The sequence below is a fragment of the Lepidochelys kempii genome, chromosome 8, assembly GCF_965140285.1.
Source record: "Lepidochelys kempii isolate rLepKem1 chromosome 8, rLepKem1.hap1, whole genome shotgun sequence".
Taxonomy (NCBI): Eukaryota; Metazoa; Chordata; order Testudines; family Cheloniidae; genus Lepidochelys; species Lepidochelys kempii.
In genome coordinates, this window is record NC_136387.1 from 85,142,799 (window position 1) to 85,169,277 (window position 26,479).

The following is a 26,479-nucleotide window of genomic DNA, read 5'->3' on the forward strand; positions in this document are numbered from 1 at the left end:
CCATTATCTTTAAAAACTCATGGCGATTGGGGGAGGTCCTGGATGACTGGAAAAAGGCTACAGTAGTGCCCATCTTTAAGAAAGGGAAGGAGGAGGATCAGGGAAACTACAGGCCAGTCAGCTTCATCTCAGCCCCTGGAAAATCATGGAGCAGGTCCTCAAGGAATCAATTCTGAAGCACTTAGAGGAAAGTGATTCACCCAGGGCAAGTCATGCCTGACTAATCTAATTGCCTTCTATGATGAGACAACTCGCTCTGTGGATGAGGGGAAAGCAGTGGATATGTTATTCCTTGACTTTAGCAAAGCTTTTGATATGGTCTCCCACAGTATTCTTGCCAGAAAGTTAAAGAAGTATGGGCTGGATGAATAGACTACAAGTTGGATAGAAAGCTGGCTAGCTCGTCGGGCTCAATGGGTAGTGATCAATGGTTCCATGTCTAGTTGGCAGTCTGTATCAAGCAGAGTGCCCCAAGGGTCAGTCCTGGGGCTGGTTTTGTTCAATATCTTCATTAATGATCTGGAGGATGGCATGGATTGCACCCTCAGCAAGTTTGCAGATGACACAAAACTGGGAGGAGTGGTAGATACACTGGAGGGTAGGGATAAGATACAGAGGGACCTAGACAAATTAGAGGATTGGGCCAAAAGAAATTTGATGAGGTTCAACAAAGATAACTGCAGAGTCCTGCACTTAGGACGGAAGAATCCCATGCACTGCTGCAGACTAGGGACCGAATGGCTAGGCAGCAGTTGTGCAGAAAAAGACCCAGGGTTTACAAAAAGAAAAGGAGTACTTGTGGCACCTTAGAGACTAACAAATTTATTTGAGCATAAGCTTTTGTGAGCATGCAACCGATGAAGTGAGCTGTAGCTCATGAAAACTTATGCTCAAATAAATTTGTTAGTCTCTAAGGTGCCACAAGTACTCCTTTTCTTTTTGTGGATACATTCTAACACAGCTGCTACTTCGAAACCTAGGATTTACAGTGGGCGAGAAGCTGGATACGAGTCAACAGTGTACCCTTGTTGGCAAGATGGCTAATGGCATTTTGGGCTATATAAGTAGGGGCATTGCCAGCAGATCGAGGGACGTGATCATTCCCCTCTATTCGACATTGATGAGGCCTCATCTGGAGTACTGTGTCCAGGTTTGGGCCCCACACTACAAAAAGGTTGTGGAAAAAATGGAAAGTGTCCAGCGGAGGGCAACAAAAATTATTAGGGGACTGGAACACATGACTGATGAGGAGAGGCTGAGGGAACTGGGATTGTTTAGTCTGCAGAAGAGAAGAATGAGGAGGGATTTGATAGCTGCTTTCAACTACCTGAAAGGAGGTTCCAAAGAGGATGGATCTAGACTGTTCTCAGTGGTAGCAGATGACAGAACAAGGAGTACTGGTCTCAAGTTGCAGTGGGGGAAGTTTAGGTTGGATATTAGGAAACACTTTTTCACTAGGAAGGTGGTGAAGTACTGGAATGCATTACCTAGGGAGGTGTTGGAATCTCCTTCCTTAGAGGTTTTTAAGGTCAGGCTTGACAAAGGCCTGGCTGGGATGATTTAGTTGGGGATTGGTCCTGCTTTGAGCAGGGGGTTGGACTAGATGACCTCCTGAGGTCCCTTCCAACCCTGATATTCTATGATTTTATGAAGATAGATTCAGTATTCTCATGACTTTATGCACCATATTCAATTACTATTTTTACTTCTTGATTTGTATGGTGTTTGATTGCAATCCTTAATCTCAGTCTTCACGAACATACCCCTCTGCAACCATTTAAAAAAAAACCAAACATTTCACTAACACTTTATCCTGTTGCCTAAGACCTTTTTTTCTTGGCATCCATCCTTATCCCCGTTGCAAATTAAATCTACACTTTCACCCTGCTGCAAGCCTGGGGGGGGGTCTAGTTCTTCTGTACCGATTCACATGCAGAAGACTTTTAACTCAAGTAGATAAACCTTCCAAAAGAAGTAGTGCCTTACCAGTGACACACGATGAAGGTTAAAGAAAACTTTGGTATTAAATATTATTGGTGAGACGTTCCATTGCCTTGTAGCTGGCATCAAGAAATATCAATAGGAGTTAAGAAAGCAGCCCACAAGCACTTGGTTACTGTGAGATATATCAAAAAGGTTGGTACAAATTTAATCTGATAATTCTTAGCTTTGATTACAACACCACTCGCAAGCACAGGATCTTTTGTGAACCATGGCACACTCACTCATTAGGCTCCCTACCCTAACAAGCCGAACCTCAAATTCCACATTATAACCTTAGGCTTCCCCTTCCTCTAAAACCTCTGGAGAACTCAACAAGGGATAGTTTTATTACTGATAATTCCATGATATGATCAATGCTACATGTACTCAACATTATTTTGCACATCAGTATACACTGCCTTGTTTAGTCATTAAAACTATTGTTAAACATTAAAGATATTGGACTTAATTCTGATTTCTGTTTTACTAGAGTAAATCCAAGGAGTTCCTCCAAATTTAGACTAGTGCCAGAGATCAGAATCCGGTTCTGTGCTTATAATATAAAAATAATTAATTTTAGGGTCCTGGGGCCTGACAAACATAAAATTCATGTTTGACTTCAAATATATTTTTCATGAGAAATGTAGTTCAATTTTTTGCTCACGTTTCCAGCTACTGAACAAATACCTTTCACTTATGCATAGCAGAGTCATATGTTGTGTTAACTCATCTGCCCTAGCATTGTGACAGCTTAATGGGCACATTCTAAGGGGAAAAAAGGTAAAATATTTTAAATTGTAACAATGTAGTAAAACAGTCTGAGGAAAAAATATAGTTAAAATTACTTTGTGGAGTGTGCAGAGTTAACTAGCTCAGCACACAGACACAAAATGGACAGCCAGGGCACAGGATCATCCACAATCAACAAAAGAATAAAAATGCATGATGGAAGGGGTAATGTGGGTTGGGAATGTGACTGCATGTTCCCAGATGATGAAAAAGAGCGAGCAGGTATATTCATCAACGAAGAAGCTTCTGGAAAGTGCGCGAGGAACATTTGTCAGAGAGGAGACTGTGTATAGTTACAACATTCTAAATTCTGGGCAAAATAACTGTTTATTGCAGTGCCACTGAATATTGTGAATGTCGGTATTCTAGAACGAAAATGGATATTATTTTGCAGGAGAGACTGCAGGTAGCAAGCGTACAGAGCTGAACATGGGACAATGAAGGAGGCATTACCACAGCTTGATACTCAAAGGTGATACTGAACTAGAACATTCTATTGGCCCTGGTCTCCTTTGAGAACTGAAGTTATGAAATGACCACAAGATGTAAGAGTCTTGAGAGATACTTGTACACCATAAGGGGATTCAGAGAATTGGAATCGTAAATTAATGAGCCATTAGATTCTGGAAATCGTTGATTCAGAAAGGACCATAATGCAGAGATATGGAAAGTGCATTTACTTCAATTTACTTATGATACAATATTTCAGATCACAGCTTTTTAGATATATTCTTTCCACAAATTATTCTGTATTCTGCAAGAAGATATATATAGCACAAATACACAAAATTTCCCATTGCTTGTAAAAGTGATGACGAGCTAACGTTTAAACAAATATAAAAAAAAATCTTTTGTTTTGCTTCAAATAATGGAAAATTACCTTAGCTTCTTAAAATACCCATTTTAAAAGGATACCGTGAAAAGAGGGAAATGTAACTCATTGCTATGCCACACCATGTTGCAAGAGCCAACATTGTACTCTGAAGAAGTTTTAAGTAATTTTCAATCAAACTCCTAATTAATGTTCATCCCATATTAACAAAAACTAAAAAACAAAACAAAAAAACCCACACATACTGGATACCCCAAGAAAATTCACCGCTTAGTGTTTTCATAGATTTGAAATATTTCATTAATTCTTTCATCAAAAGAATAGTTTATCTGTGTTTTTTGCATTATTAATGTTATGCTACAATAACACTGCTAATGCAATTTCATTATTTCTACTTCAATTAAATCAGAAAAAAATAGATGTATACTTTTTGCTTCTGGGTTTTAGAAGCTTGAAAACAATCAATCATCTTCTCATTAAAGAAAGGCAAAGTGTAAAAATACTGTACATCTACAAATCAGATTTCTCTTTGTGTCTTTCTAGAGTGATTTCTTCATAAATTTGCTGCCTGAACTTCAACATGTCTTCTACATCTTTGTAGAAGAGCATTTCTTCAATAGACAGGAGCTTCCAGCCATTCAGTTTAAAAGCTGATTTGTTTTGCACAGCATTTAACATCTTTAATGACATTCTTACTGAACCACTTAATGTAGAACAAACAGGGAAAATCCGAGCAGTCCACAAACCCAAACTTGTCTGGTCACCAGAGAAGAGTTGGTCTGAAATTCTCAGGTCCCAGAGTTCCAAGCACTGCAGTAAACTGATTCCAAAAAACTGAAGGGAATGTACATCTGACAACAATTTCACATTCTTTTTCAAGTTGTCTTCTACACCAAGCACCATACTCGCATACATTACTTTTCCATTAACTCTGATGCTCAGTGAACTCACAAAAGAATTTGGTGGTACATCTGTGTTAGCACTTATGCAACAACCACTGATAATGCTGTTTGTCCCTACTGAAACATCAGGTCCCAGCCTAGAGTATTCAATAACAGAGGCAGGTGCTATATCACAACTTGAATCCAGTATGCTTTGAATGATACATGCCGATATATCTGAGTTTTCTGCTTTATCTGGAAAGATGCTAAAAGCTTTAGATAGTAAGCCAAGCTCCAATTTTAATTTACTATCAGAAGTAAAATGAAACAAATACTCTTGTGTGGTCCCAATATGATAGAACCTGGAATTATTTAAGACTATAATATTAAGTGATGTTCCTTTAAGAAGAGAAAATAGCTTCTGCCTTATTTCTGCTAACTGTGATCCTTCTTTTGTGACATTATCTGTGATTTTTGTGTAATCATGAGTTGCTCCAGGTCCCAGAGCCTGGAGAAAATCACCATATGCATCTATTTCACAGCAAAGAGTGTCCAGCTGCTTAAAAAACGTTAGTAATTGTTTTGCAACATTATGATCAATGTAAAATAAACTGTCTGTATACACATACTCGCAGTCCATTTTTAAGTCACTGTGTTCTCCAGAGGAGTTTGGTTGAGAGCAATTCCTCCTTATGCACACTGCACCAGACTGATGCATCTTTTCAATATTAGGTTTATGTAGGAAATGATGACAAGTTCTGTATTCAAGCTCTTTTTCTGATAAAGCAGATGAATCTAACACAAATACTCCATGAGTGGTACCAATAGTCAAATCTGAAGGGTGAGCTAATGCAGTGAACCCAGGTTTATCAAACTTGATGACTTCTGTTGCTCCAATACTATAAAGTTCAATATCATCTGCACAAGTAATGAGAATTCCTGGATTCATATGGGTCGGAAAATCAATGTACATTGCCAACTTCAGCTCCAACATCTGGTAAATAGGGTCACCGAAAGGCAAAGCTGTGAAAATTTTTCCCAGTGCACTTGTATTTGGTAAACGTTGACTATAACCACCTTAAAAAAAAAAAGTTTTATTATATACAAGTTTCACACACAAACATTCACATTCCTCTTTAAAGATCTCTCTTACTGGTATATACAATTATCAAGAACTAGTTATGAGTTACAATATCGAAGTGGCTATTTTACATATGGACATGGCTGTATTCTAAGCATGCCTTTAAAAAAAATGAAGATTTAAAGAACTGACATTCTAATCTCAGTCGAACTCTTTCAGACAGAACTAATAATGGATCCTGATCTCGATCCTCAAGTGTCCAAAAGACAGTATGCATTAAAGAGAGCATTTCCTAATTTATTGACTTCATCCTCTTCAGTTTGTGCTCAAAGTAAAGTAGGAAAAGGACTTTTTGCATACAATGAAAACAACAGAACTGAATTACTTCCATTTCATTTTTGATTTAGTAGATAAACCTTCCCACTCTCCTGTCCTTTACTCCTCTGGCACCATTTTTTATATTTCCTTCTCCCACTCCCTTAAAATGAGCAAATATCTGGCACAGAGCCGAACTCTGTCAGAAAGCAACTGGCATTAATGTCTCTCTTCTTTCTACACGTAAGCAGTCCCTTTTGCAATTTCAAACCATAAACGAGCCAAACAACTCATCTCCCCAAGAGGATGTTGCTGTATGGTGACATAAGGCTTCTTTCTCTCAAAAAGCTGAGGTTGCTGTTTCACAGCACTTCCAGGCTCCGTTAGCTGAGATAGTTGGATATGAACTGCAAACCCACATTCAGATGCCATTCAACTGCCAAATCAGCCAGCCAAATCTGAGCTCACTTGAGACATCACATTTGACAACTTCTTCTCCCCATCACCACCACCATATTTTCATTCGGGGGCAAAAGAAAAAATAGCATCGTGTCACAGAAAATTTAATTCAGGAAAAGGATTTACCAGAATGAATTAATATGATATTAACAGAAGTCCATTTATCACCATACATCTCTTCCAAGCACTGAAGGACATGAAGAGTTGATCCACCATTTCCTACAAAATATTGAGTACATAAATTAAAAACATCAACATTAGTTACATAAATATGCCAAGCATACTAAAATCATGTGCTAGCAGTACCAGGGGTTGAACGGGGCTGGCGTGGGGAATCTGAGCACATAAGTGCTTTTTAAGATGCTGACCTCTTGCTCCAGAGCATAAATTGTCAATTATTTTTAAATGAAGTCTCTAGCCTCATGGCTGCAAAGATCATTTTAAATTGTGAACGGAGTGTCTATGGATGCAATGATATCTTCCTGAGATTGCATAAAACAACTCTGAAAGGATGGTACTATTCAGCTCCATCTCAATACCGTTGATCAAACCTTGCAGGAAAGAGGTTGGGCAGTCACCTTATGATGCTCTGAACAATCCACTATAAACCTCATCTCACATGGGCAGGTCTTGGGGAAAAAAGAACACTTTCCCCAGCTCCAATTCATCCTCTGAGTGACATCATCATCAAGGATCTGTCATCAATTCCAGAGGCTGTAAAAATTGGCTCTGACATGTAACCTGTCATACAAAATCTCACTAATGATTTTAAGCAAGTTTTCAAACGACCTTTTTGACATGTACAGTACAGAAAAGGAAAAAAAATAGAGGTTTACCAGTATTTATTGTTCTCCTATAACATAAAACAATTTAATTTCAGAAAATTAATCTTTGCAGATTATACTATATTCTAATCATATTTGTTACTTTCTAAACAAACAAATGGCTGAGCTACTGAAGTTTACAAGATGACCCTGTGCATGCTCAGTGACTACTTTTCATTAAGACTCTTGCTATGTATTCAGTGTTATGAATCGAATAGGTGTAAACGTATTCCACTATAGACCATAATGGATCCGTTATGATGTACAATATGAACATATAAGAACAACATGAATCAGTGACATTCTGTGTTATGCACTTATAATACAGAGTATGTATATATTACTAACATACAATCAAAGTCTAAACCACCATGATCTATATACTGTGCATGCACCTTAAGGGCAATATATCAATGTTACTAGGTAAATTTTAATACATCTGCTGAACTGATATGAAGTCCAAAGGAGCACCAGACTCATTAATGCTAATAATTACACATTTGAATCAAAATACACTGCTTAATGCCATTAGAACACTTTTTGTGATTTAATTATTACAATTCTGCTTCTAACAGCTTTCTGGAACTCGTTTGCTGTAAGAGACAGACAACTGTCATAATACTTACTACAATGAGCACTTTTTGTCTGTCTGAAAATTAGTCAATGTGTAATGAAATCTTAAACTATGAACCTTACCAGTGGTGAGGTGGCTTCTGCATCACTGGAAATTTTTAATAAAGATTGGCTATTTTTCTAAAATAAATGTACTAGTTCAAATATAAATTAATTGAGGGAAGTTCTATGGCCTGTATTATACAGGAGGACAGACCAGATGGTGACAATGGTGCCTTCTGGCTTTATACTGAATGTAGTCAGAGACCGGCAAAGTTAATTTCTTTGACTGATTGTCAGAAAAAGGTATGTATCAACTACTATATCATGTAAGCGAAAACAGAAAAATTGGCAATAAAATACCCACCAATTTTTGGTCCAGGGGGATCCACAAAAACATGGTAATGAACTCCAAGAGGGAGTTCCTTTCTTTTCAACTTTTCTGATAGCTGTTGCTGATAAGCCAATTCCTGTTTTTTGTCAGCTGCTGTAATTACAACAACATCCCAGAATTCTCCAGATTGTGTGACTTTACCTATTTGAAAAGTGAGTTAACAAGAGAGACCATCAGTAGAGTACAATAGTGAGAGATTAATGACTTTCTCAGTGGTATGACATTCAAAAACTACATTAAAGGAACTTACATTAAAATCAAGCACTCAAATGTTATTAAATGCCCGAATAAAAGTGGCCACATACAACCTTAATTTGGTTGCCTCATGAATATTCGTTATGACAGACTTGCCCAAAAATGCTTAGGAAATCCCGAAATCCTAAACTTCCTACTATGATTCCCCTCAACTGGCTACATTAAGATAAAACAACAATTTGCCCTGTTTACACTTTGGGTGAAATAAGGACCTCATTGAAGAGAATGGGAGTTTTACCATGGAGATGAGTGGAGCCAGGATTTCACTTTAGGTTTTTATGTATCTATCTTGTTATAAAAACCTTAGTGTGCTTAAGGAACCGTTAGTGTGTGTCAGCAGAGTCCACAAGAACACTTAGTGCACAGCAGGCTAGCCCAAAGTAGATTTATGCCCCAGCCTGCTGCGAACTAAGTGTTGTTGGTATGGACAAGCCCTTAGTCTAGACATGGCCTTATAGCCTTATTCATGTAACAATTCTAGCCACTTTAACACTCTGTGGTGTACAGCGTTGACCTCGCTCTTTATGGGTGCATCAAGGAATCTGCATACTCTTAACTAGACCCTAACTAATAAGACAATGCTATGCTACCTTTGTTCCTTAGATTTAACACGAGTGATGTTCTCAGCTCAGAAATATCCATCAACCCATTGTAACTCAAATCCCATGAAAATTTAATTATTCTTGGTCTATAGAACGGTCACTCTTAATGGAATTATTGTTTTATAAAACATTGATACATTCATATAGGGCAGTTCATATATTCAATATGCACCATCTCTCCTGTAATCTGAGTCACCTTAAACCTTCTTAGATTCAATCTTGTAACATCATGTTGATCTGCATAACTAGCAACTGTAGCCGGAAACACTGTGTTTCTCCTCTCTCACCTCTTTTTTGAAATCCCTAAAAAGTGGCTTTTCAAGAAAAGTGACAATAAAATGGAAAAAAAATTAAAAATTAAATTAAAAATAATTTGCAACTCTCCCTACTTACTCTTCCCCTTGTCCCCTAAAACTCCATGTAGAATCTGCAGAAGTTTTCCCCTCAGAACTCATTATTTCAGAACAGATTTGAACCTTCCCTCCCCCCCAACTACTTTTAACACCACACTCCATAAAGTTAGGTTTCAGAGTAACAGCCATGTTAGTCTGTATTCGCAAAAAGAAAAGGAGTACTTGTGGCACCTTAGAGACTAACCAATTTATTTGAGCATGAGCTTTCGTGAGCTACAGCTCACTTCATCGGATGCATACCGTGGAAACTGCATCCGATGAAGTGAGCTGTAGCTCATGAAAGCTCATGCTCAAATAAATTGGTTAGTCTCTAAGGTGCCACAAGTACTCCTTTTCTTTCTCCATAAAGTTGTGAACCAGTCAAGGATCTACACAGGCGGAGTCACAGTGATGTAAAAATCGACCAAGAGGATTCTTTTGAAGGACTGTGGACTAAAACAGTGAATACAGAAATGGAACTAGGAGTCAGGAGACTAAGGTGCTTTCCTCTTCTTTACAAATGACTTGGGCCTTGATCCTGCAAACATTGTTGATGTGTTTAACTTTAAATATGTGAGCAGTTCCAATGAAGTCAGTGGGAATACTCCCATCCTTAGAGTTAACCCTGCATGATTGTGGCCTTGCTGAGGGACTCTGTGGGGTGCTCACTGGGACACAACTCTCTGTCTCTTAATTTTTCCATCAGTTGCTAAAAGCCAGAGCCAGTACTGGGGACATTACTTACCTTCCAAGAAAAGCGCTCGTCTTTCAGATTTACAGGTGGAAAACGCTACACCAGTGGTTCCAAAACTAGGGCAGCCGCTCGCCCAGGGAAAGCCCCTGGCGGGCGGGGCCGGTTTGTTTCCCTGCGACGTGGGCAGGTTCGGCCGATCGCGGCTCAAACTGGCTGCGGTTCGTCGCTGCAGCCCAGTGGGGGCTGCGGGAAGGGCGGCCGGCACGTCCCTTGGCCCACGCCGCTCCCCGCAGCGCCCAGGGGCCGGGAGCGAACCGCAGCCAGTGGGAGCCGCGATCGGCCGAACCGCCGACGCGGCAGGTCAACAAACCGGCCCGGCCGCCAAAGGGGCTTTCCCCGGGCAAGCGGCGGCCCTAGTTTAAGAACCGCTGCGCGACACGAACAAGCCCCGGATCCTGCAAACGCTCCGAGGCGGGCTTAACTTCACGTCTGATGCTTGCCGCTGAGAGACGGGTGTTTCGGCTGGGCGGGGCCGGCTCTCTCTTTGCCGGGTCAGGGCCTACGCTTAGGGCAGTTACTCTCAGGACGGGGAGCTTGACGCTGCGGATCCGGGGTGACTCCCCTGAAGCAGCGGCCCCACCCCATCACCCCGGCCCCTACCTCTCAGCCGGTCAAACTTCGCCAGTCTCCGCCGAGTGGCCTCTTGGAGCAACGCCTCGAGCTCAGCCTCCGCCGGCATCTCGCCGGCTCGAGCCCAGGCCCAGCAAGGGCCTTCCGGGTTCGGTTACCGGCCCCGCCTCCCCGCGCGGCTCGGCCCCGCTCTGGGGCGGGGAGCAGGGGGCGGCTCTCGGGCCGGTTCCCATGGTAGCCGCCGGACAAACAAGGCCGCCGCTACCTGCCGCTCGGCCACCGCCGTACGCCGACCAGCTCCGCCGCCGGCCGGGCTGGGAGCGGGCGGGGCGCGGGACGCGGGTGAGAGTGGAGTGGGAGGCGGGGAGCTGCTCCCGGGTAGGGGGCTGAACCCCGGGGTCTCTAACTGGTCGTGGGAACCGAGGGAGCCCAGCCCCTGGGGTTCACCTCAGCGTGGGGCTGAACCCGAGAGTCTCTTAACGGGCCCGGAGGCCCAGGGGGACGCTGAACTCCGGGGCCTGGCCCGGGCAGGGGGGGGCTGAACCCCGGGGTGCCCGACAGGCAGGGATGAGTGAAGATTTAAAGCATGGCCCCCCCGGTCGCTAAGGGCTAACTGTAGTGCACTCCCGGTTGGTAATTTCTCACTACAGAGTTGGGGGGGTGGGGGGGGGGGCAAATAAGAGTCTGTAGCTGAACATTTCACCCTTAATGTCGAAGTCTGGCGCTGACACTGACAACACACCCCAAAGATTCCTTGGCATTTTTTGGAAGAGTCAGGTTGTCAAACTCCATTCCCTGGCTGGATTCCCACCTGAGTGGCTTTGGCATAGCTTCCTAAATCTCCAGTTTACACCTTCCAATAGCTGCGGTGTTCTTCTTCACCTCCTGGCTCAAGCAGCAGTGTTCTGGCCCAGAAGTGGCTGTAGGTCAGTAGTGCACAAAGTGATCCATGTGTCTTGGTACCTGATGGTCTGTGTACTATACTGAGAAGTATAGTAATAAATGATGTGTTAAAGTGGCACAGTAACTTTTGTCTTTAAATTATCTGGTTTGGAAATCTTTTATAATACATGCATCTCAGTATTTTGGCCTAGTCTTACAACTGAATTCATGTGAGTGCATTTGAGTGCACATGGACACATAAAAGTCTGCTTAAGTGGTTCAGGGCCCTAGTTTCCTGTTTTTACTAGTTTTAATTTCCAGAACAACATGAGTAGATTATATGGTTCTCTTTCTGACTCACACTGATAGGAAACTTGGAATTTACTAAAATGTGTTCATGCTGTGTTGTATCATTTATTTTCCCTTTGTACTTGCTCTTTGTTATTTACTGAAAAAAAGTTTTTTTTGCTATGTTCTAGTGTCTAAAGATGTCACAAATGATAAAGAATTACAATGTTTATTCAGTTTGATTAAAAACATCTACAAGAAAAAACAGACTATGCATTTAAATCATAAACATTCTTCAGTGACTGCTCATAACAAACTTTTGAATAATACTGTTGAATAATTTGTATATAAATGCACTTTTTAGTGGTATTTTGGTTATTCAATGCAAACAAGGATTATCCGTTAAAGAGAAAAATAGCTTTCCTTCCAGTTCTATTAATGGGTGGACTTTGTAGGAATCTATGAATGTGTCTTCTGTGCATAGACTCAAACCTACAAGGGCTTGGGGTATGTCTAAACTTAAACTGCTACAGTAGTGCAGCTGTTTATGTAGATAATCCACCTCCTTGAGAGGCAGTAGCTAGGTCAATGGGAGAATTCTTCAAGGGCAGTGCTGTGACTCTGGGAGTTAGGTTGGGATAACTACATCTCTGGCTATGTCTACACTACCGCGGTAAGTCAACCTACGCTATGCAACTCCAGCTACGTGAATAATGTAGCTGGAGTCAACATACCTTAGGTCGAGTTACCACAGGGAGAAAATCTCCCATCAATTTACCTTACTTTTCTCGTCGGGGGTAGAGTGAAGGGGTTGACTGGAGAGTGATCTTTCCTGGATCCGCTAAATTGACTGCTGGTGGATTGATCTCAGAGCACTGATCCCGGCTGTAGTGTAGACTTGCCCTCTCAGTGGTATAGATTTTTCACATTCCTGAGAAAAGCAGCTATGCTGAAGTAAATTCCTAGTGTAGACCAGGCCTTGTGCACATAAATAGCTTTATTCACAATAGTTGTAAACTTACTCACAAGCCTAAGGGGATGTCTACACTTAAAATGATACAGCATCACAGCTGCTTCGCTGTAGCGCTTCAGTGTAGACACTACTTACACTGACTGGAGGGGTTCTCCCGTTTGTGTAGGGAATCCCCAAGGGGTGGTAGCTAAGTTGATGGAAGAATTCTTTCATTGAAGTAGCACTGCCCACACCAGGGATTATGTCCGTTTAACTGTGATGCTCATGGGTTTGGATTTTTCATACTGCTGAGAGACCTAGCTAAGACGACTTATAGGGCTGTCAAGTGATTAAACACACTGTTAAACAATGATAGAATACTATTTATTTAAATAGTTTGGAATATTTTCTACATTTTCAAATATACTGATTTAAATTACAACACAGAATACGAAGTGTACAGTGCTCACTTTATATTATTATTTTTAGTACAAATATTTGCACTGTAAAAAACAAAATAAATAGTATTTTTAAAAGTTCACCTAATACATGTACCATAGTGCAATCTCTTTATCGTGAAAGTTGAACTTACAAATGTAGAATTATGTACAAAAAATAACTGCATTCAAAAATAAAACAATGTAAAACTTTAGAGCCTACAAGTCCACTCAGTCCTACTTCTTGTTCAGCCAATCGCTCAAACAAGTTTGTTTACATTTGCAGGAGATAATGCTGCCCGCTTCATGTTTACAATGTCACCTGAAAGTAAGAACAGGCGTTTGCATGCCAATTGTAGCTGGTGTCGCAAGATATTTATGTGCCAGATGCACTGAAGATTCATATGTCCCTTCATGATTCAACCACCATTCCAGAGGACATGCGTCCATGCTGATGACAGGTTCTGCTCGATAACGATCCAAAACAGTGTGGACCGATGTATGTTCATTTTCATCATTTGAGTTAGATGTCACCAGCAGAAGGTTGATTTTCTTTTTTGGTGGTTTGCGTTCTGTAGTTTCCACATCAAACTATTTCTCTTTTAACACTTTGAAAGCATGTTCCACACCTTCTCCCTCTCAGATTTTGGAAGGCACTTCAGATTCTTAAACCTTGGGTCGAGTGCTATATCTATCTTTCGTAATCTCACATTGGTATCTTCTTTGTGTTTTGTCAAATCTGCAGTGAAAGTGTTCTTAAAATGAACAACATGTGGTGGGTCATCATCCAAGACTGCCATAACATGAAATATATGGCAGAATGTGGGTAAAACAGAGCAGGAGACATACAATTCTCCCCCAAGGAGTTCAGTCACAAATTTAATTAACACAGTTTTACAATGAGCATTATCAGCATGGAAGCATGTCCTCTGGAATGGTGGTCAAAGCAGGAAGGGGCGTACAAATGTTTGGCATATGTGGCACATAAATACCTTGCAGTACAAAAATGCCATGCGAACGCCTCTTCTCACTTTCAGGTGACATTGTAAATAATAAGTGGGCAGCATTATCTCCTGTAAAGGTAAACAAATTGTTTTGTTTTGAGTGCAGATATGTAACAAACAAACAAAAACTACATTTGTAAGTTTCACTTTCACAACAAAGAAATTACACTACTGTAATTGTCTGAGGTGAATTGAAAAATACTATTTCTTTTTATCTTTTTACAGTGCAAATATTTGTAATAAAAATAATAATATAAAGAGAGCACTATACACTTTGTAATCTGTGTTGTAATTAAAATCAGTATATTCGAAAATGTAGAAAAACACCCACAAATACAGTAAAAGCTATTTTACCTGGCACTTCATCAACTGGAAAGATCTATAAACTGGCATTTCTGATATTAATTGAAATTCCGGTTTATTGTCTGGTTGGCGTGGGGCCGGCAGGGGGTTGGGGCGTAGGAGGGGGTGTGGAGCATGGGTTCTGAGAGGGAGTTTGGGTGCAGGAGTGGGCTCGGGGCAGTGGGTTGGGGCACAGGAGGAGGTGCAGGGGGCCAGATCTGGGAGGTGCTCACATCGGGCGGCTCCCCAGAATCGGTGACCTGTCCCAGCTGCTCTTAGGAGGGGGCATGGCAGGCTGCATGCTGTCTGCACGCTGTCTCCACCCGCAGGCACCACCCCCGCAGCTCTTATTGGCCGTGATTCCCAGCCAATGGGAACTGCAAAGCTAGTGCTCAGGGCGGGGTGGGGGCAGCACATGGAGCTGCCTGCCGCGCCTCTGCCTAAGAGCATCCAGGACTGGTCACCGCTTGTGGGGAGCCGCCCGAGGTGAGCACCCCCCGGATCCAGCATCCCGCACCCACTCCTGCATCCCAACCCACTGCCCCATGCCCCGTCCCGCACTCAAAACTCCTGCCCAGAGCCCACGCCCCGCACCCCCTCCCATGCCCCAGCCCCACATCCCCTCCCTCACCCAAACTCCCTCCGTCTTAGTTAGCTGGCATTTTTCACTTACCGGCACTCTCCATTTCCCCAACGTGCCGGATAAAACAGCTTTTACTGTATTTATTAAATTTCAGTTGGAATTCTACTGTTTTACAGTGCAATTAAACGTGTGATTAGTCATGATTAAATATTTTAATTGTGATTCTTTTTTTAGTTAATCATGTGAGTTAATTGCGATTAATTGACAGCCCAAGTAATTTATACTTCGTTAACATCATAGAGATACTGCAGGTAAAGAATGGGGTCCTGATCCTTCAAAGACTTAATACGCATGCTTAATTTTACACACACAGCTGTCCCCTAACCTACAAACCGTTGTTCAGTATTGGTATAAGCCATGTTGCTGAGAGTTTTTCTTTCTCTTTTGGACGTTATGGCTCCTGATCTGCAATCTTCATTTGCTTTTCTGAATTTAGATTCTACAGGTGCAGAATATAAACAGAGGAAAATGAAATGGTGGTATCTTTTGATAAAGTCTCACCATACACAAATCTTGCAATAAAGGAAGCCTTAAAAGTAATACAAAAACTGTTGTAAAGAATTTAGGAAACAAAGTATGTCATCATGAGAAAAGTATCCTAGTTCTACTAAAAAGCCAATTTTTTTATCGCCTACTTATCACCTATCCCCTAGTTAGCGCTAAAAGTGGTGACTTAGAGCGTAAATGCTGATGGATCCTAAAATATCAAAGTGCTTCTGACCTGGAATTATGAAACTTTTTCAGTGATTCATTAAATAGAGTTGATCATCACCATGGCAATATAGATTGAAAAAGCTTTTTAAAAAATAATTTTAAAAATTACTTTCTTTGCTCAGTATAAGTAATCCTTTTGACCCTTCTTAGTCTTCCCACATTACTGAGTAAATGTAGGTAAAAGCATGAAGTGCTTTTATAGAATGCATACTTAGTTATTTTTCCAGACTTAGACTCCCATTGAAGCCAACTTCCATTCATGTCGGTGAGAGAGAGTTTGGATCCTTCATTCACTGTTGCAGATATAATTATACGATTTGTTTATAATTAAGGTGAATGTTCCTGGAGTTTTAGGTTCTTAGTACCATTTTCATTCTGTTCTGCTAGTTGGCAGAAATGTAACATTATTAATGGATCCCATTAATTTGCCATGTTTCATGAATACTATATACTTGTTCAAAAGTACATTGTACAAAATGGATTAAAGCATGTTCCAGGTAATAGATAAACATTTTAAGTAATAAGTGCCTCTTGTAACAGTGTAGGACCCTCAACAGCTAGCCAGCAAATGTTCATGTATTATATTCTTTCCAGAGGAATAGTTCCTTTAGGAGAAAATTCCCATCCTTCTGAACTGGAGAATGATTTGCAATCTTGTTTAATACTTTATCATAGACCAGGGATCGGCGACCTTTGGCACGCGGCCCGTCAGGGAAATCTGCTGCCGGGACGGGACGGTTTATTTAACTTCAGCGTCCGCAGGTTCGGCTGATCGCAGCTCCCACTGGCCGTGGTTCACTGTTCCAGGCCAATGGGGGCTGTGGGAAGCGGCAAGGGCAGAGGGATGTGCTGGCCACCACTTCCCGCAGCCTCCGTTGGCTTGGAACAGCGAACCACGGCCAGTGGGAGCTGCGATCGGCCAAGCCTGTGGATGCTGCAAGTAAACAAACCATCCCGGCCTGCCAGCGGATTTCCCTGACAGGCCGCATGACAAAGGTTGCCGATCCCTGTCATAGGCTCTCATTTATTCAAACCTTGTGTCCTTCACATACATCTCTGCCACATGTACTTCACCTAATTGTGTATAATGAATAAAGGTTGAGAGTAGAGTGGTGTCTGTTGTAACTAGTATGCACTATACTCTATAGAAGCAGTTTTCACAGTGTGATTAAAAATATACGATAATTTACAAGGAATTTAGGAAACTGCTGAAGATATAAAACTCATGAAAGGTTTACTGACAATAATATGATTTCTGTTCAACTGAAATCTTTGAATGTATAATTAGATCCCTAATACTGGAGTAAAATATAGCTATACTTATTTTTAATATTGTGGCATTAATTTAATTTGATAATTCATACATTTGTGTGCATTCCTTATGTTACAATAATCAAAGTCCAAAAATATTGTTGAATCCAGCTGTTCTTTGCAGTTACATTTTTTGAAAAAAAGATAATTTCAACTAAAGGGACATTCCTACCTTTATCAATAAAACCACATCAAATTGTGCCAGATTCCAGCAAATGTCATACAGTAAAGTGTTGGATTGTCTCAGTATTTGAAAAGACCGTCAGCTAAAACCGTCTTAGCTGTGATATTGATGATTCATTAAGAAACAGGGACATTTGTGCTGCTCTAGGTGCGCTCTTTTGGATAAGATGTAAACCAGAGTTGTTCACCATTTGCGGTTATTAAAGAATTCAAAGCAGTTTTTTTGTAAGAGCAGGACTGTTAGCACTAGTATCCTAACTAGATTGTAACTCAGGAAGTTGCATTCTGCCAACAAATTTCTCCATGCAGTTTCAATGGCTAATGTTATTCTTTGTTTTTTCCTGTCTAATTTATTGTGTTGTGTTGCTGTGCATTCTTAAACATTGCCTCACTTCCAAGGTGGCTGCATTTTAGCAGCTGTATGAATTCATCCCTACAACCCGTACTCATGTTAACAGGGAGGATCAATTAATAAACAGCTCAATACATGTATGTATGTACCGTTCATTGACTGCTTGATTGAGTGAATACAAAATATAAAGGGTTGCATAATCAAGCCTACAGTTTGCAAAGCACTTTTTGGGTTCCTTTGGAATAAAATGTGCTATATACTAATAACATGCACTTACACTTTTTCATTCACTTTTATGTTTTAAAATTAATCCCATAAGAGGTTTTCCCCCCCGTGGATGTGTAGTGTTTTACAGAGCAAGCAGTGTTGTAACAGACAGTTGGATATGTATTTGGGGTATTTGAAGTTTTTCTTCTGAAAGTTGAATAAATGCAACCTACTGTGTAGTCCTTCTTCTTTTCTTAGATCTCTTGTGGATGAACCACAAAGCAGATAACCAGGCATGGAGGAATTAACTGAACACCTTGTTTCTACTTCTGAAAATTTATTACTCAAATATGGACAAACTACCAGTCAAGCCCACATAAAGAAGCTGAAAGATCTTGCTATAGTTCAGTTAAATGGGCTATATTTAAAGAATGTGAGACATTTGCAATACTGTGTTTTGCTTAAAGTATGCATCCTGTCTAATAATTATATTACAAATATTGATGCACTCGAATGTTGTACTCATTTGGTTAAGCTGGATCTCCATGGAAATCAGGTAAACAGTTGTTTTGGAGATATGCAAAACAGAATAGTTCAATGAAGTAAATTTATCCGTAAACTTGTGTGTTTCCCCAGTATTTCTTAGAAGCAATTTAGATTTTAAATGCAGACTTTAACAGTATTATTTGTACATAGCAGTTGCTCTTCTGATTTAATATTTTAGATTTTTACTCTAAAAATATCTGTTCAGGAACAGTTGGTATAATCTTGGCTGCACTGAAGACAATTCGATTTTTGCCATTGACTTGAATAGGGCCAAGATTTCACCCAATGTCTACCTTTTTCTAGAACAACACCTACCACAAGGGGGTTCTGATTCTTATTGGGGCCTCAATGCATTACTGTAACTTAAGTCTTAAGTGATGATAATAATAATAGCTCAACACCTCTGCATATGAATTCATAAAGGTCTGTCAAAATTATATAAATATAGAATTTGGTTGACTGAAGAGTGATAGCATGAAATGGAGTTTTTCCCAATAAAATTTTTCCATGCATTGTCTAATGCAGTGGTTCCCAAACTTGTTCCGCCACTTGTGTAGGGAAAGCCCCTGATGGGCCGGGCCGGTTTGTTTACCTGCCGCGTCTGCAGGTTCAGCCGATCGCGGCTCCCAATGGACACGGTTCACTGCTCCTTGCCAGTGGGAGCTGCTGGAAGCGACACGGGCTGAGGGACATACTGGCTGCTGCTTCCAGCAGCTCCCATTGGCCTGGAGCAGTGAACCACAGGAGCCGCGATCGGCTGAACCTGCAGACGCGGCAGGTAAACAAACCGGCTCGTCCCGTCAGGGGCTTTCCCTGCACAAGCGGCGGAACAAGTTTGGGAACCACTGGTCTAATGCATAGGTGTTAGCAGTGGAAAAGACCCGCTAAGATAGGCCATTTAGGGTATATCTACACTGGAATTAGACACCCACAGCTGGCCCTTGTCAGCTGATTCTTGAAGCGGAGCTGTTTTATTGTGGTGTAGATGTTCCGGTTCAGGGTGCAGCCCAAGTTCTGGGACCCTCCCACCTTGCAGGGTCTTAGAGTTTGGGCTTCAGACCGAGCCCGGACTTCTACCCAGAAATTAACTGAGCCCTGCGAACCCGAATCAGGTGGCATGGGCCAGCTGTGGGTTTTTAATTGCAGTGTAGACGTACCCTTGGTTTTCTCCCATTATTAAAGGATTGTTCCCTGTTGTACGTTAACATGCTTTGTCCAGTCTAGTTTTAAATGATTAAAACAGCAGGGTTTCCACTGCTTCCTTTGGGATGCTGTTCTTTAAAAAGTGAAAGTTAAACCCCAGTGAGGAAAATAGAAAGGAGCATAAACTCTGGCAAATAAAGTGTAAAAATATAATTAGGAAGGCCAAAAAAGAATTTGAAGTAAAGTTAGCCAAAGACTCAAAAAGTAATAGCAAATTTTTTTTAAGTACATCAGAAGCAGGAAGCTTGCTAAACAACCAATGGGGCCACTGGACAATCAAGATGCTGCAAGAGCACTCAAGGATGATAAAGCAGTTGCGGAGAAACATCGGTCTTCACGGTTGAGGATGTAAGGGAGATTCCCAAACCTGAGCCATTTTTTTAGGTGATGAATCTGAGGAAATGTCCCAGATTGAGGTGTCATTAGAGGAGGTTTGGGAACAAATTGATAAACTAAACAGTAATAAGTCACCAGGGCCAGATGGTATTCACCCAAGAGTTCTGAAGGAACTCAAATGTGAAATTGCAGGACTACTAACTAGTCTGTAACCTATCCTTTAAATTAGCTTCTGTACCAAATGGCTGGAGGATAGCTAATGTGATGCCAATTTTTAAAAAGGGCTCCAGAGGTGACCCCGGCAATTACAGGCCAGTAAGCCTGACTTCAGTATCGGGGAAACTGTTGAAACTGTAGTAAAGAACAAAATTGTCAAACACATAGATGAACATAAATTGTTGGGGAATAGTTAACAGTTAAATAAGGAAGTGTTATTTATTGCTTCTCATAACACAAGAACTCGGGGCCACCAAATGAAATTAATAGGCAGCAGTGTAAAACAAACAAAATTTTTCACACAATGCAAAGTCAACCTGTGGAACTTCTAGCCAGAGGATGTTGTGAAGGCCAAGACTATAACAGGGTTCAAAAAAGTACTAGATAAATTCATGGAGGATAGGTCCATCAATGGCTATTAGTCAGAATGGGCAGGAATGGTGTCCTTAGCCTCTGTTTGCCAGAAGCTGGGAATGAGTGACAGAGAATGGATCACTTGATGATTACCTGTTCTGTTCATTCTCTCGGTGGCACCTGGCATTGACCACTGTCGAAAGGCAGGATACTGGGTTAGATGGACCTTTGGTCTGACCCAATATGGCCGTTCTTATGTTCACATTATTATTGAATTTACTCTTAAGATTTTTTGTTTATCTTTGGTACATATCTTCCTTTGCATGGTTCTATTCCATTAATACTCTTAAAATATAATAGATTGGAACTGGGTTTTTTTGTTGTTTTTCTGGGAAATAGAAAAATCTATTCTTCTTGTGTTGAAAAAGTGTCATCTACTGGGAATAAAGCCTTTGGCATGTGGCATTGGAAATGTCTTTTCAATTCATGGAGCAAAAGTTTTCAACTAGATTTGGCCTTCTGATCTTTTTTGTGTGCTGGAGATCTGTTAAGACAAGCCACAAACAGAAAGATGCTGAAAAACAAAGTTCAGAAGAAGCAAATCCAAAATTGCTGCCTAATGTGGTTTGTGGGGATTTGTGCGGTTTGATAGCTATGTGAACTTATGACACTGTAACTAATAATTAGCTCCAAAATGTTTAACCTTTTTACATTGATATAGCTCATAGCCGTGATGCCCAGGGTGGGTTACGTATTTGGTAACATCCTGGTCACATCATGCAGTAGCTCTAAATAATAATTAGGGTCCAGATACGGCCCTGGTGTAGTCAGTGGAGTTGCAGCTACTTACATAGAGACTGTCTTGGTCACTGTGGCATTTTATAGTGTAGGATCCAATAAACTACACAATTTCAAAATTTGCATCATTATTTCAGGTACAGCATCTTCCTGGCCCAACGTTTTGGGAAGGCATGAAGGAATTAAATTTACTCTATCTTCATGACAATGGAATTGGAAAACTGGATAATGTGCATTCGTTATCTTTCTGTCCTAATCTGATAGGCCTCACCTTGTTTGATACTCCACTGAGCCTAAGAATAGAATATAGGCATATTGTTGTTAACAGCATTTTCTCACTCAAAGCACTGGATTACTATGTAATTTCTGATGAGGAAATTGTTGAGAACTGGAAGCTTCCCCCCAAATATAAACCATTTAGCCCTAGCTTTTTCCTTGATTTTTGCCATGCTCCTAGAAAGGTAAGCAATTATATTACATCAAATTATGCTAGATATTCGTTAATAAAATGTTAATGTTTTATTTGACTGTGTTGCACTGATCTTTATACATTTTATGATAGCTGTGTTAAAACGGTGTTCCATATTTTTTGGTTAGAATAAAGCATTTATATATTAAAAGAGTTGTATGTAATAAAAATGCTTAGTCTCTCTATATATTACATTCTCATTGGTTTGCCATTGTGTTCCTATGCTTTGATCAAAAACAAAATTCAGTAGTCTGTCATACAGTATATGAACATTTGAAACAGGTTGTGTCGCTCCCCACGAGTACTAGGGTTGTGAGGCATCTCATAACTACCTGCCCTTAGCATAGTCTTGTTCGCTGTAGATCAGCTCCCTGAAACCACCAGTCTTTGGCAGCACAAGTACTACGTTCCACACTAACCCCCGAATATTCGGTGTGTTACCTCTAGTGTCCAGCCCCTTATCCACTGAACACTCACAGAATTACCAGGCCTGCTATTTCCAAAGGAGCAGTACACACCAGCTCATAAGATTCAACATTTTGCTTTGCACCACAACATTTACATATATCTATAGTGAAAACAAGAACAAGTTTATTGTGAAAGAATAGAGATTCAAGTAATAGTAAGAATACTGGAAACAAATGATTATATGTAAATCAAAATAATAACATGCTTTCTAGAGACTAAACTAAACTAACAAGTCACTCATCTGTCTAAATAGGCTTAACTCACCGAAAATTCTCTTTAGCATTTCAAACACTGATTGAGACCCCTTTTGCATGATGCAAAAACACTGTTCTTTTTCTTCCTAAGTAAAGGGTGCCAGGGTGTCTGTTTTGTCTCTCAAATATAGTCAAGCAAACCTCTAATGTACAGCTTACGATAATAAGGTTCTCTTGCCCTACTGTATTTCACTTACTATTAGATCCTTTCTGAAGTTCTTTCTTACCCTTCTTAATCAAGACTGGTGATAGGGGATCCATTGTGAATGAGACAATACTTAATTTACACATAAACAGATACGTGGAGAGATATGCTCTGTCTGACAGAAAGCAACATGTTTTTCACCTTTGCTAGTTACTAATATCTTGATACAAACTTTAAGAATATATTTTCAGTATATATGCATTAGTCCTCACAGTAGTACCTGTACATACATTTCACAATGATAGTGTTGACCAGTATGACACCAGCTTTCATTTGAGACCTCATATGACATTATTTGGTGAACAAGAATGTATGTGCTAGAATCAGGAGATTCCAGCAACCCCTCTGCCCTTGTCAGTTGGCATTAAAAGTTTCTTGGGTCACACAGGTTAAAACTTGACACACATATATAAGAAAAAAGAAAAGGAGGACTAGTGGCACCTTAGAGACTAACAAATTTATTTGAGCATAAGTTTTCCACTGAATGCATCCGATGAAGTGAGCTGTAGCTCATGAAAGCTTATGCTCAAATAAATTTGTTAGTCTCTAAGGTGCCACAAGTCCTCCTTTTCTTTTTGCGGATACAGACTAACACGGCTGCTACTCTGAAACCTGTCATATATAAGAAAACGTATCTTAGTACCAGCATATAGGACAATAAGCATTGATTTGCCATATAATACTTCTAAATGTACAGTGGCTATGGATAATAACTGCACCATGTCAGAAACTCATTCATCCAAGCTAACGTCTTCTAAGGTTGATGACTAATGTTTTGTAAATGACTATGTTTTATTTATTTTTTTTATACCATATACCATTGAAAGAAATCTGTTGCTTATGCAAATAATTTCCAGAGTCTATTTATAATCAATCACTCATTTTTCTCTCTTCAATATGCATCATACTGGTAGTTAAAAATTGTGTTATAAGAAATGCCATACTTTTGTACTAGAATTGCACAACACTGATGTCATAAAATAAATCTGTGGAGCAGAAGTGTAATAATCCTATATTATATGACGCAAAAACTTCAATATCATTTACTATTTCAATAGGACAATTAGCTGCTGTATCACAACAAAAATTGAAAATATTGTAACATATTAATCAGCAATGATGCAGAGCCAAAACCCTAGATCTGAACAACATTGAACTGGGGTAGATTTAATATTCTTATCTGAATCCAAATATTATAGTTTGTTCTCTGGCACGGTTGCTATGGAGCATGTACACACCTCTCATTTTGTGAAAATAGGTGTTGAGACAGTGGATCAGACCATTAGAACATGTAGTTTACTATTCTCTCTCTCTGACAACAGTCAGTACAAGATCATGCATGGATGTTTCTTCCTAGCCTCCATCAATTAGAGGTGGATTTTTGCAGTGGAAGACAAACATGTTAAACCTAACTAGAAACATGAATATTTTCATTACAATGCACTAGAAATGAGGTGCAACTTGGAGCTGTGCTGATAAGAGATGTGCATAACTCATACGTACTAAAATAAAAATGGATTCTGTCTTCCTATGATATTTTTTGCCTAAAATAAAATTTATAACTTTAAAGAAATTGATAAATGCTATTAAAGTGGTTTTTGAAAACACAATCTTTGCCCTAAGAGGAATAGCTTTCAGAGGTGGTTTTGCTGCTCGTAAATCCTGCATTTCTGAAGTTCCAAAAGCATAGGTGACAAATCCCAAAGGTGACAAAATATATTTGGATGAAAACAGTCTGGGAAACTTAAAGTATTAACATGTCTTGAGAAAAAGCATTCAATAAATGCAGACAATAGGAAAACTCCTCTCAAGAATGCTATTTGCCCCTCCTTCTTATGGGAGTATTTTAATGGAGATGAGACTATGTCTTAATGAAGGTGGTAGCAAAAGGTTATAATGACAAAACATTTGTGCAGTTAACTTCCCAGCTTCTTGGGATGGTTTACAATAGAAAAATTAAAAACAGTAGAAAACGTAACCTTTCAAACACCAAGTTACTGAATGGGGTGACACCACTTGATTTCATTGGCACTACCCACATTAGTAATAGCTAGAGTATTGGGCCCTGAAATAGGAACCAGTTCTATTCTGGGGAGGGATAGACACTGAAAATATTACCTTCTATCATTTTTCTAAATTATACCTAGGATATGATGATAAAGCCATGCTTGAAAATTTTTAATGTGCTTTTATATTGAAATCTGTTTGAAACCCACCCTTATAAGACATCTTTCTGATTTAAGAGACCTCTTCTAGGCATATCCAAATGTACTATGTATAATTCTACTCCACTTATGATAGAAAACCACCTCCATTAAACAACCAGTTTTATCAGTCCGTTTGAGTAACTGCTGAAGATATGTCTGACGGAAGTAACATTGTCTGAATTTGAATGTTTGTAACTGCGGCAGGCTGTATAAAGTAGCAACCTATATTTTAGGCCAACTCCGTGTGGGTTTAGCCATTAAACAGTTCAGTAGGTGGAGCCTGTAGCTGAGAAGAGACATAAAATTTTGTGAAAAATGAGAAGTATATATTTTTTTCATTTTAGGCTTGATGAAGTTCTATAGAAAATTGAGCTGTATCTTGTTTTACATTACTTTTTATTGTATTTATAATCAAACTATATTCTCATTTTCATAATTCCTAATAATTCATAACCTGTTCAGGTATTCCGATATTTTACTGAAGAAAGAAAACAGTATTTTAATTGTCCTACAGTAACAATAATATTGTAATAATCTAGGATTATCTTTATGTTCAGAGCACTAAATGGCTTTTCTGTAACTTAAAATGAATGACATTTCTACACTAGGCAGAGTAGTCTCATCGACAGGTGTTTATTTTATATGGGAAGGAGGTTACTGACTCAGCTTCTGGTTATAAATTATTTCTCACCTTTGTTTCAATAAAATTGACAGTTTTTTATTCTGCGTGTTTTAAGTTTTCTTTAAGCAAAAGACCTTGCTCTTCCCCTTCAATCGTTAGCTATGGGATGAAAATTAAAATAATAATCCCTTTAAAATACATTGTTTCAAAATTATTTATTAGAGAAGTACAGATTTTAAGGCACAATATTCAGCGTATTTTCATTTGAATTCATACAGGAAGCAACCGTTGAGGAGGATATAAATGTGGTAAAAGATATCATTTCAAAAATCAATCACATTCTAGCTCATCACTCACCAGTTGTGATTCTTCAAAGATGGATAAGGGGATATTTAACTAGAAAAAGATTTGGGTATGTACATTTTTTTTTATTTAATTTTTTCAGGTTGGAAATGTAGACTTTTTTTAAAAAGAATAAGTACCTAAGAATAACTACATATTTAGAAAATGTATAAAATACTTCAGCACAGTTGTAATCACTTTATATAGCAGGTAAATTTTCAGGAATGATATACCTATGGCTATTCCAGAAATAAAAAAGGTTCTGTGTGCTTACAATATACAGTATTTGAAGAAATTGTACAACAAAATTCTACTGTGTTGCTTGATGGCTAAAGTGCAGAGTCTCTGAATGTGTCTTTAGTTTACTGTATAGCAATTAACTAAATGGCAGAAAGCTCCTC

At 39.6% G+C, this 26,479-nt stretch overlaps 2 protein-coding genes across 4 annotated transcripts in view; one reads left to right on the forward strand and one right to left on the reverse strand.

The window, feature by feature from the left end:
* Nucleotides 1–953: 953 nt before the first annotated feature.
* On the reverse strand, nucleotides 954–10,924 carry FPGT (fucose-1-phosphate guanylyltransferase). Its single transcript, XM_073357337.2, has 4 exons — nucleotides 10,774–10,924; nucleotides 8,144–8,311; nucleotides 6,467–6,559; nucleotides 954–5,562 (listed from the first exon to the last, which is right to left on the reverse strand). The coding sequence occupies exons 1-4, from the start codon at nucleotides 10,850–10,852 to the stop codon at nucleotides 4,115–4,117; spliced, it is 1,788 nt and encodes a 595-aa protein (XP_073213438.1). The 5' UTR covers nucleotides 10,853–10,924; the 3' UTR covers nucleotides 954–4,114.
* Nucleotides 10,925–11,001: 77 nt separating this feature from the next.
* Nucleotides 11,002–26,479, forward strand: part of LRRIQ3 (leucine rich repeats and IQ motif containing 3) — a 100,051-nt gene continuing 84,573 nt past the window's right edge. Inside the window, exons 1-5 of one of the 3 annotated variants that reach the window (XM_073357335.2) lie at nucleotides 11,002–11,085; nucleotides 11,607–11,669; nucleotides 18,317–18,614; nucleotides 21,649–21,972; nucleotides 26,015–26,148. In XM_073357335.2, the coding sequence (XP_073213436.1) occupies nucleotides 18,354–18,614; nucleotides 21,649–21,972; nucleotides 26,015–26,148 (719 nt within the window). In that variant the 5' untranslated portion in view covers nucleotides 11,002–11,085; nucleotides 11,607–11,669; nucleotides 18,317–18,353. Of the gene's footprint in view, nucleotides 11,086–11,400; nucleotides 11,670–18,316; nucleotides 18,615–21,648; nucleotides 21,973–26,014; nucleotides 26,149–26,479 lie in introns of those variants that run through there. The other 2 variants (XM_073357336.2, XM_073357333.2) reach the window with 2 other exon arrangements.

Bases quoted from the DNA above. Each gene is read 5' to 3' on its own strand.
- FPGT (XM_073357337.2), bottom strand. From the start codon at position 10,852: ATGCCGGCGGAGGCTGAGCTCGAGGCGTTGCTCCAAGAGGCCACTCGG. The intron at 6,560-8,143 runs GTGGGTATTTTA...AATATTTTGTAG, and splicing joins TCCCCCTGGACCAAAAATTG to GAAATGGTGGATCAACTCTT. The intron at 5,563-6,466 runs GTAAATCCTTTT...TTTTTTTTTAAG, and splicing joins TATCATATTAATTCATTCTG to GTGGTTATAGTCAACGTTTA.